Source organism: Diorhabda sublineata, chromosome 7 (genome assembly GCF_026230105.1).
Source record: "Diorhabda sublineata isolate icDioSubl1.1 chromosome 7, icDioSubl1.1, whole genome shotgun sequence".
NCBI lineage: Eukaryota > Metazoa > Arthropoda > Insecta > Coleoptera > Chrysomelidae > Diorhabda > Diorhabda sublineata.
The window spans coordinates 10,607,002-10,619,180 of NC_079480.1; the positions used below are offsets into that span (position 1 = coordinate 10,607,002).

The following is a 12,179-nucleotide window of genomic DNA, read 5'->3' on the forward strand; positions in this document are numbered from 1 at the left end:
CATAAACTGTTAAAAGGCAGTCGCATCGAGATAAAACGAACGCGTCTGTCATGGGTCTCAAGTGTTAAAATAATTTATTATCGCTTAATTGTTGCAGGCATTATCGGAGAAACTAGGGGGATAATAATGGAATAAAATATAATAATAAAAGTACAATAATAAATCTAACCTTTTGCCAGCATGATAAGTAGAAAGTTTGAAAAACTAATAAGCTATTTTTAGAGTTACTTTTCTGGGCTGGAAACTGCTCAAGAAGCTTCGCTACTGCCCTTCACTGAGAAAGTTGAATCGATACTGAATCTTATTGATCTATACTAGAATTTATAAACTTTTAATTTGAAAATTGATATAGGTTTCTGGGAATCGGTGTAATATAATATATACTGCGATATGATTCTTTTCACATTAAGTAGTTAAGCTTAATAGATTTCATACCACCAATATCGACATTATTTATCAACATTACATGACTATAATAATATTTTAATACCCGAAAACGATAACAATATAACTATTATTTTCAAAATCACATTAGATCCATTGTACTCACTTATCAATAACTAAATCATTGTAAAAACATATTAAACATATTTTACCCTAATAATATCAAGTCTTTGTTTAAATAAAAAATACAATAATATCTGAGCTAAAAGTAATTAGGTGAATTTTTAAGAATTGATATTCCATTATATAGAAATTTTTGACTTATTGACTTTAATGTCATATCGTTTTTTTTTAATAGTGAATATTTATTATTTAGGTGTATCTGGAATTTCACAACATCTAAAATTTTGCCCTCGTATTGAATTCTTTCTGGAAGATTCGATTATAAGAATAAGTGAACAGTTGTTATAAGACCAACATTTGATTGTCTGGATTTTGACAAACAGAAATAACAGATAGATCTTTTCACCAGTATCTACAGAACTACTATTGCTGGATCAATTAAACTAGAATTTAGATTTAAAATAATTTATCAAAATATGATATTACCACTGAAAATTTACTTATTTATATTGATCTGTAGATCTCCTTCATCATGAATATCAAAATAAGGATAAAATCAACTTAGAACTCCAACTCCAATAAGAAAAATTAATTTTTCCTTTGGATTCCACATCTCAAATATATAGCGGTAATCAATTAAATTTATTAGAATTTACAAAATAGAACTGTAAATTTTACTTAAATTATTTAGATCTTTTTTATCATTTATAGCTTTTTCGTTCCTATGAATGAGAACTATTTCTTTTTCGTGTATTAGATTCGTTTCAAGAATTTGAATCTTAATTGATTTATGTTTTTTTGATATTTTATGGTTCTTTAATGCAGTTCTATTTTTTTTATCGCATTGATGACCTCTTAGTCTATTTTCTAAATATTGAGATGTCTGCCCTATGTAGACAGCGTCACAATTAGTACAAGGCACTTGGTATATAATATTTCTTTTGTTTTTTGGTGTTTTAGATTTTAAGTAAGTGAAATATTTGGATAATGTATTATGTTTTTCATGACTTATACTAATAAATTATTAATAAATAATAAAATATTATTTATTGAAATAATTTGAAAATTGTTGGGAAAATCCTTGTACATATGGTAAGGAGAAGTGTTTTGTTCCGATGTTTTCTTTTCTGTTTTACTTTTTAATTGATTGTAATATCTGTTTATTCTTTTATTTGAATATGTTGTTCATCATTTTTTTCGGATAATTATTTTCTTTTAATGCTGTTTCTGTTTTTTGAATAGCTAAGCATCTAAATTCAGGATCTGATAGTTGGATAGCAGTAGGATAACAGCAAAACTTACTATCACTTATTTTTTTGTGACATAGGAAGAAATGAAGTGAAGTTCAAATATCTTGAGAATCAAATTGGTTTCGTATACCATTCTGTTCTTGTTATTGTTAATTTTATTTAATGTGGCATCAAGAAATTTGATTTCAATATTTTTGTGCGATTTCGATTGTTGATTGAAGTTTTATATGATTAGAATTGGATTTTTTATTCATGTTTCCAATTTAAATTCTTTGGTACGGCAGTAACGCATATACATATCAGAAAAAGAATGGAATGTTTATATCAAGTTTGCTTAGGACAGTTTCCTCGAGATCTTCTATTACTAATTGAGCTATAACACTTGTAATATGTTGTTGTAATGGTTTTATAGCTTTAATAAATTTGTTTCGAGGTATTTCTATATATTCTTTAATTTCTCACAATGGAAATAGGAATATTTGTATATAAAGGAACTACATCCAACTAAATAAATATATATTCGTTATGATTTTTCATACTTTTAATTTTTTCTTTGAAACACCATGTGTTTTTGATATACTATTGTGCTGATATAAAATATTTTGTTTTGGAGTAAATATTTTTCAAATAATTAGATAATGGGGTAGGCTTGTGCAGCTTTGGTAAACTATATATTTTAGGGGCTAATTCACAATGCCTCACCCCGTTTCTTTCATGTATTTCTTATTTCTTAGACCTTTTAATATGTTTGTTTCTAAATGTTCTTGATTTTAGATCTCTTCTAATTTGAAATGAATTTCTGCTATAATTATAATATATATAAGACAGAAAAAAATTTAACATGTTGCGGTCTTGATAAAAAATCTATTGAAAAAATTATAAATTATAATGTTGCTTTTTTCCTTTCCAGCTGTTGGATTTGGAAAAAAATTTAACAATAATACAACTGATGCTTACAAGTAATAGTTACTAATTCCACCCCAGTATAATGTAACAGGAATATTGAAAAAATATCCGTAGTTAGTCTTTTACGAGTGCACGAAAATTACAGAATTAAAAGTTTTTAGTATAACTGAAACCTTAGAAAAAAAAATAGAAACTCAATTTTGTTGTAGGTTAATTTCACCAAGCAATCACCTACTGAATTTTGTTGCATGAATGTAGAAACTCTCTGTTGTTTGTATACTTTGTTCGAATATACTATTTCTTTGGTTTCAAGTTTTATTCTGGTAATAATCCTTATCCTCTAGTACTAATTTTTCGAATAGATTGTGAAATTATTTTTTTTGTATTCTTAATCCAATTGTTTTCCCAAAATTTAAGATACTTTTTTTCTTAAGAAGTTAGGCAATAATAACAAGTTGCAACCTCTCTGACTTTTTTTGATATCTATCGCTTAAATTTGTAATAACGGCAGACTGACATAAAATTCTTTTCATACTTATTTAGAGAATAATAAATTAAAAAGTTGATAAATGAACCGTTTTTATTAAAATATCAGTTTTTTTTATAAGTGTTGGTAACAAAAGAGAAATAAATAATTGATATGTTCAACCTCATTATCTGTTCAATTAAATAATGGATGTATATTATTATTGAGAAAGTTTCTCATATAACCTATTAACATTTTATTTATTAATATTTATTATTATTATTTCATTCCTAATTTGTTTATGTTTCAATTATTGTATTTTTTATGAATCTAAAGTGATTAAACTATAAATTAGTTATACATTACCGATAGTCCTCCACACCAAAATTTATAAAATTAAAACAGAATACTATGTACATAGATACGTTTAAATACATATATCATTCATAATGATATGTATAACATCTTAAAAAATCTCAATTAAAAACTATATAAATCTAATCACTAAGTGAAACGAAAAGCTTGACCCTGTCGATAATAGTTGATAACTCTCTTTATACTAAAGTCATATAATTTTTTTTAATTTGAATATTTTTTCTAAGTTTTCCAAATGATATGCTTCCTTTTAAAATAATTATATGATCTTATTAAAGACAATTACAAAAATTTAACTTCCATACGTCAATATTCAGCCTTGTAGCACATTTTGAGCAAGTCGAGGCATAAAACAGCAAGATTCACGGCGTATACATTAAGTTATGTCGATTAATTCCGGAATCATACGTCATTTTGTTTCATAACTTGTGGCATCACTGGAGATCGTCTTCTGTTTTAGGAATGTCAAAAATTTCTGCAAATAAGGGAGGTAGTGTGAGTTTGGTCCAGTTCAATCGGAACCAGTCCAGGTGAGTAGTATGCTTGGCCCCCAAATTCCTTAATTCCGGGAGTTTTATCAATAAATTTGAAAAAATTTGTGGTTCGCTTGCGTGGTTACGTCCCACCTAAAACAGTAAAGATATATTATAGGCAATGATACTTCGGTCTCTGTTTGGTACCTAATCGAAACAGTATACCACCGAAAACTTCCTCGACATGAATAGATTTCGAAAGGTTTTTATCATGTCTAAGCTCGTGATGCAACTTAAGTTAGCAGAGTATGAGCAAACAAAAAAAAACAATAAGCGGAAAATTAAGTGCTAATTAAATGCTAATTGATTGCCACATTACGAAAGTTTTTGAGAAATTGGCTGTTTTGCTAACTTTAGAAAAAGTTATGAGTGCAAAATCAATAGATAATTGAGGTAGAGTGCTTCCATAATTAAATGCTTCGTTGTTCAATGAAAGAAGAAAATTCTTTATGAAAAAAAAATTCCTTTTTTAAGACGTTAGCGCCTATATCATTGAAGGCTCGACTAATGCTACTTAAATACTGCGGAAAAAATTAATGTTTCGTAAGCATCACGAATAAAATGACTTTTTCCGAATTTTTTTGGCAGAACTCTATCATTAGCGAAGTTAAGAAGGTGGGTGGCTGGATAGGTCCTTAATAACTAAATACTCGATCAATTCTAATGAAATGCTTGCGAAAAATAAATGTTTTGGAGTTGACACGAAAAAGTAGGATATAAAGCGAATTTTCCCCGCGAAACAAACAAGATTTGCTGTCTTTTTTATGAGTGCGTTGAGAAAATAGTATATTATGCAATTGAGAAGAAAGAAAAATATTTTTGTCGTGGAAGAAATTTATTTTCCGAGCGAAGTGTGGGCAATAATGATCCGAAACGAAAAAATATATTTCTCTCTAATTGCATATGATACTTGTTTTAATGAGCATAAAAAGTTTGGCGACTTCTCCAGTTTTTTTTAGGGAAGCAGGCTAGGTGTTTTTTCTGACGGGAGATATTGGGGGCGCGTCAGAGGACAAAAAATGACATACGCGTGGTGATTGGATCTCGTTCATTTTTCATCTCATCGTGACGTAATTATTTCCCAACGGAGAAAAACACTTCATCAAGCGAGGAATATCGCCATTTTGTTCCCATCTATCAAAGAAAATTATTTTTGGTAAGTTTCTTGGGAGAATGCTTTTGATTCTACCTAATTTTGCCCAATTATGAGTTTAATTAGGATCTTGATATATGAAGACTCAACGAATTCTATGCATTCAAAAGTCATTTTTTAGAGACATCTCAGAAAAATACATTTTTTCCCTACCACTTAATTAACATTAGTCGAGCATTTAACCATAAAGATATTAAAGAGGCCACACGGGCTTATAATTTTCCGCCAATGATAGTGTTCTGCCGACAAAACTCGGAAAAAGTCATTTTTTTCAAAACTTTTGCGAATAATTAGGTAATAAATATGGACAGAATATCACAATTCATGTAGGAACTAATATCAGTTTCATTTGAGTAGTTGGCCAAATACGGGACGTTATAAAGGAGTGGAGTTTTGGTATAAAATCCAATATGTCTATCACAAGTCTTTGCAAAATAATATAATTTAATTCATTCACTATAAATGTAAATCTAGAATGATGAAATCTAAAGAATTCGTATTTTTTCCAAATTCCCTTAATATGGGTTTCAAATGAAGTCACAAGACATATATGTCTTGTTTATTGAGATTGTTTTCTGACTTCATCCGTTTACATTGTGGTGTAAAACCATTTGTGAAACATACCAAAATAGGATTATCAATTTCGAAGCGCGTAGTTTCAAAAGCTATTTCTTAAATTAGAATACCTGTACTTTCAAAGCTTCTATCAACTTATCTTGATGATGTTCGATCGTTTTTACATCGGTTACACCAGGTCGATCCGCCGTTAATAAAACCACGGCAGAAAACAACCCAACCTCTGTGTCGTTAAGGGCAAGAGCGTTGAAGCTGGTAGCGAAATGGATTAGGGATGTGGTAAAATCGCTCTAAAAATAATAAAAACTCATTATAAATATTAGGAAAATAGTAGAAAATCAATTGAAATTGAATTATTATGTATAGGAATATGAAGATTTTCAAGTACACATTACATTTCTATTTCAAACGATAATATGCATTACATAAAGTAAATTGCATCTTGTTAGGAATACATTGTGATTTTTAATGAAATTACACAAATATTGTATAATCATGATTATGTCAATGAAATGAAAATGTTATTTTATGTTGAACGATGGACAACATCGACTACACATCAACGTTGTTGAATTCATATTTCGCACACGATGGTTCAATTACATATCTTTGTTGCATTGATCAAATACGTATTATTTTTTGTAAGAATATCCAATTTAAAAAAATTCAAAGATTCTTCTCAGGATCTTCACTTTTTCATAAAACTTGCTGTTGTAAGTGTAGCACTGAACTATTTTCAAAGACGGCAATGCACCCCAGTTATTAATTTCTTGATATGAATGGCATAGATTTGGAAAATGAAGTACTTTTCATTTTTATTTTATTGATTAAAAGTGAAAACTCCCATTAACTTCTAAATTATTTTTACAAAAAATATCTACTCACATCATACATAGTTTCTAATTGTTGACGACTAACCGTCGTCCCATCGTCGAACATCATCGAAGTATTCGAAGTTAGCCTTGCAACGTGGCTCAACCAAATTTCAAAGAATCCTATTTTTATGAGTATCAATTGATCGTCTTGGCCTAAAGCACAAAATCCGGGAACTCGTTTCGCGAACTCTACCACCCTTTGAACGCTCGGCGTAATATTTGAGGCAAATTGTTGCCACAACCAACATCTCTCCATTTCTAATGATTCTGCTGTTGATGAAGCTACCTCTGTATCCGACTCTGGGCTCGCGGGAGGAAGAATAATTGGTTTTCTCGATAGATTGCGCGTTTGTTCTTCCGTATATCTAAAACAAACATAAATCGCTAGAGAGCATAAAATATAACTTGAGCAACAACCAAAAAGGTGGAATCTATTTATTATAGGCATTGTTTAGAATCATCGAAAGACATAGAAGCAGGAGTAGTGGTTCTAAAGCAGCTTTACCGGTAAGCCTAACAAGAACGCCACAATTTTTACACAGTAAATTCATAGTGGTCCGAATTCCAGAGCACGAAGGTCATAAAGGCAAAAAAAGCAAACGAAATGGGCAAACAAGCTGCAAAAAGGCCATTTATTGCATTAGAACCCCATTATATTGAAAATTCGCCAACATCAACAACAGAGCTAGAAACTGCTGTTAATCTGTAGGCAATAAGCATTTAAATTTCATGGGGATTTAGATATGTTGGTCAGAGGCCGACACTGCAGAATACTGGGTCCCTACGAAGGTTCTATATAACAATATATATTATTGTACTTGATTTCCTTGCACTACTTTTGATGTAGATTAACGTATTGTGAAGATTTTTTCATAAGAGTCTGACTCTCTTCAATTTGATAGTCAAACCTTCACTTTGCAATTTGATACTAGTTTGACTCTACTCAAAATGCCTTTTATGCTTTGTTTGCTGTTTATTTCAAAAGAAAAATTGACTGATGTAATTGTCTTCTGAGCATGATTAACGAAAACCATCAATGTATATCCTCAATTCTTTGGGCAGACGAAGTTACGTAAATTACCAGATTGAGGTGGGGGAAGTTATCAATTTTGTATGAAGTTGTGAAAATATTTGGAAAAAAATAATTATCATTTTGATATTAGAATACAGAATTGATTCGAGTAAGTACAGTAGTTTCCAATATTACCTCATAAGAATCCACACATGAATATAATACGTTAAAAGTGGAGAAATGCAAATGATTTCTAACTTATTTATGTGAAATCAACTAACTAAAATAATGAGGGTGGTTGGGCTCCTGAACGTTCAAAGGACATCTCTTAATCTGTGATTGAGTAAATTAGATCAATACGTTGCTTCTTAAGTTTTGAGACATATACAGATACAAAACTGATGTGAATATCTCACATTTGAAATTGCTTCCATAAAGATTTACACTTTTAATGGTGAACTTACTTAGAACATTTTGTCATACGAGTGCTACTTGAGTTCTTGTCAAATACATGAAATATTCATCTCGGTCAAAAACATTTTCGTGAGATGATTTTCTATAATTTTCGCCGCTGATTAAGACAACAACAGTGTGCCGATCAACTCGTTTTGACTTTTTGGGATGAATCACCATCTCGAGCCACCGTGAAGGCCTTGCAAAGTCGGCTGTTGTGCCAGAAAACATCGATTCTGTGTGTAAACTGATATTGCAAGATCGTTGTCACATACCGTGATATTAAGGCATACTTGGCATCGGTTACACTTGCATACATTCACTATTGCTTGAATATTTAGCTGTCGAAAGATTTGTTCGCGTTGTATACCGCATAATTTGACAATTGTTGAAGAAAAAGCTTGTGTCGATTAGTGCAAAGAAGGAGAAAAATTTAATCGCGACGCTTTGTATGGGTCTTCCAAGACACAACAACAAAAGTTGTTCTCGCACGAAGCACTTCGAAGCAAATGATCGCCTGTTTTTTTCGGAATACCTGGACATTTCGCCAACGTGCATAAGATCAACGTATAATGGTCAATTCTTAATTGTTTACTAGCATTTGTTTGTCAGAATTGTTCGAAAAAATTATGAAAACCAGAATCGCACATGACGAATCGTTCTCCACCACGACAATGCTAGCTCTCACACATCAGTTGTTGTTGTTTGGCACCCAATAATTTCTTCTTTTTTCCACAGATCCAAAATAAATTGCGAGGTCAACGTTTTTCCACACCTGAAGAAGCGTTTGATGCGATACCTCAATCGGAATAGAAAAATTCTTCGTCAAATGGTTCAAACGCATGCAAAAGTGTATTGATCTTAATGAAAAACCATTGACGCATATCCAATTACAAATAGTTGATATTATTTGTCTATCTCAAAACTTAAGTAACAACCATGATATAATGATACGGCTCAATTGAATCACCACACACATTACTAGTATCCATTATAATAATTATTATATTCTTCACTTGAACTTACCCGCAATTCGCATGATGTGCTTGTGATACACTAAGGATGATATCATATATAGCTAGTTGCTTAGTTTCTGCATCAGGTTGATCAATGTCTGAGGTCGTTACTCTTGAAGGTTCCTCAGTACTTCTTTCCCTCGACCGCTTTGGCACCCTACCGTATCGAACAGCTGAAAAAGATAAACCTGCATCATGGTAAAAGAAAGTTACGATAATTCAAACTACAAAAATAATGTAGAAAATTTCAAATGGGTGAAAGATGTTTAGTTTATTTGTAATTATTGGGATTATGGATAAGGTAACGGTGTATTTATGAAAAAATTATTTTATTACACTTCACTCATTTTTATTATCAATTTTATACATAAACCTATACCTGGTTTTGTGACCTGTAGCTCGAAAACCTTATTTTTCTATATTTTGGGAAATACTAAAATAAATTCTTTGGTAAGGTGTTTTAAAGGAGAAAACTATATTCCCAAAATCATATTAGGTTCAAATATTATAAAAGTACAATAACTTAAAAGAGAAGGATTTTTGCATTTAATATTCTCACACGCCCTCTCAAAAATTAATCTCTTTTGTGATTTAAGATGTCAATTGAAAGAATTTATTTTTAACAATATGATAGATACAAAAGTTGAATACCTTACTTCTAATATTAATCGACATACCTTACCGTTAACTTTTTGTCTGGGACGGTTATTAACCGCTTATATAGTTATCCGACATCTGCCTTTACGATGAGGGAAAACTCAGAAAAAACCTTATCAGATTAAAAATAAAAAAATTACAATTATAATATTACATCTAGATATTATTTATTAATCAATCTTTGACCTTTGGTAGTGGCTCCGTCTTAGAATCTAAGTAAGGATTTTCATTAACGTTTTCTCCCCAATTAGAGTCAACATCCCCTGTAAATATATTATCATATGTTCCCTATACATATTTTAATTTTATGTCTATAGTACCTCGTAAATACCTAAGTATTCGTTTTAAACATTGCCAAAGTTCTTGGTTATTTTAATTCATATATATGCTTAATATACTTATAATTAGAGTTGGATCGGGTCTTTTACAGACCATTAAATACATTAGACACCCGATAAAACTTGGACTAGGAGCATCGTGATTTTCATCGGATTTCAACGCCTTAAAATTTAAATTAGTTACAAGCGGTCTAATTACAGGCTTACAATTTGCCATATGAAATTTACTTAATACTGCTTTAATTTAGTGTTGTTTCTTCATTTTGTCTATTAACCCTACTACTTAAGAAGAGTTTTACCTCTTTTAAATCAACCATTGAAAATATATTCATTAAGTAATGTTTGAAATTTTTCACTAGATCATCCACATACAGTACAATGTAAATATTTTTAGAGATACAGGGAAGTCTCAAAGTCCGCTTAATACGAAACCGAAATAAGGATATTTTTAAGAATCGTATCCGCTGGGGTCGAGGTGGTCGGTTCTTCAACGTAGCGTAGCGTTATATCACAGACAGCTGCAGCCTGCAGGAATCCGGTATTTAAATATTCAGTTGCACCAGCCTCATTAGACGATAGACGTTCCCCAGTGATAGCCAATTGACGTATGTCATGATGCTTCTTAAAACGATCAAATATGTACTAGGAGAAAAAGAAAAAAGAAAAAGATTATAGAGCGTTTTATTTGATAATATGCCCACTAATCGGGTACCTTTTAACTCTCTATAGAGAAAATGAAACAAACAGTGCACTGTCAAGTTTCTCCTATTGTGTAGTTTTTACTGTTTGACGAGGTTCAATACAGTAACTCGTTGAAGAAATACAAAACTGTTCTATTTTTGATCGGTTTTCATTCCAGTCAGTGATTGTGGAATCCCCACTCCAAACTTAACAGCTAATTTTGAGGCACTTTTACCATTGTCTAAAGTCTATTTCAGAAAGGTGTAGAGTAATAAAATGGGGAACTCCGTCTAGTTTGGCTCAATTTCGGTGTCGACCATAGGTGTAGGTCTTGAAATAGTATCATTTATAATATTAAAATTTCAAGTAATTGTGTAAGAGAATTAGGAAAAGTATATTTTCTGGCCTGAAGTGTAAATATCGAAATATTGTGTAGGGATTACTTAGGCAGTAGATTATATAGTTACGTTTTGTGTTTAATAGGTACCGATTAACCTTCTATCAGTGCCTCTGCCTAATTCCAGCCCTATTTCAGATTCGGCTTAACCATGCGCCGTAAGGGCAATGGTGCCTTACCCAAAATTTTTAGACCTTTATAAGTATAATTAAACGCATCTGTATTTGCTGTTAAGCCGTAAATAGTGTTCACAGTATTATAAGATTAGGTAATAAAATGGCGACATTTACACCAACGAAAAGATGTTTCAATAATTCTCCACTATCAGTGAATGAAAAAATTATTATTTTAAATGTACACGATTGCATAAAATACAATTACCCGAAATTTACTGTACAAGAAACTGTCGATCGAGGATCCCGAATGACTGGAGTTGGAAAATCCACAATTTTTTAATTGCGGGTAAGAAAGATAGCAGGCCAAGTGGAACCTCCCAAGAAAAGTCCAGGCAGACCAGTAAAAGTCCTTGATGAAGACACCAAAAGTGTAATTCGAAGAAAAGTTCACTCTTTTTTTGATTTTAAAAAAGAAATACCCACCCTAGATAAGATTTTAATGAATGAATGAAAGTATTCCGTTGATAACTGAAAAACTTTTATGGACCACTTTGAGAAATATGGATTTTGCCTGGGAAAAGCATAACCGTAAAGCACTTTTATTGGAAAGCGATGAAATTGTTTGCTGGCGATGAAAATATTTAAGAAGTATAAAGCAATACAGAACAGAGCAGAAGAAAATCTTTTATCTTGATGAGACGTGGATTAATGAAGGTTATACAGTATCAAAAATGTGACAAGACGAAAATATAACCAGTGCTCGCCGAGCTTTTATGGAAGGCCTGTCAACGGGTATTAAGGTGCCTTCAGGTAAACGGAGAAGACTAATAATCGTCCATATTGGAAGCGAAGAGGGATTTTTAAAAGA

The 12,179-nt window shown here is 31.2% G+C and overlaps 1 protein-coding gene across 2 annotated transcripts in view; it reads right to left on the minus strand.

Moving 5' to 3' along the window:
• Positions 1 to 1,398: 1,398 nt before the first annotated feature.
• Positions 1,399 to 12,179, minus strand: part of LOC130446339 (ecdysone-induced protein 78C) — a 167,722-nt gene continuing 156,941 nt past the window's right edge. For both annotated transcript variants that reach the window (XM_056782538.1, XM_056782537.1), the window contains 4 exons: positions 9,133 to 9,295; positions 6,652 to 7,006; positions 5,877 to 6,056; positions 1,399 to 4,130 (listed from right to left, as the gene is read on the minus strand). In XM_056782538.1, coding sequence (XP_056638516.1) covers positions 3,939 to 4,130; positions 5,877 to 6,056; positions 6,652 to 7,006; positions 9,133 to 9,295 — 890 coding nt within the window. In that variant the 3' untranslated portion in view covers positions 1,399 to 3,938. The remainder of the gene's footprint in view (positions 4,131 to 5,876; positions 6,057 to 6,651; positions 7,007 to 9,132; positions 9,296 to 12,179) is intronic.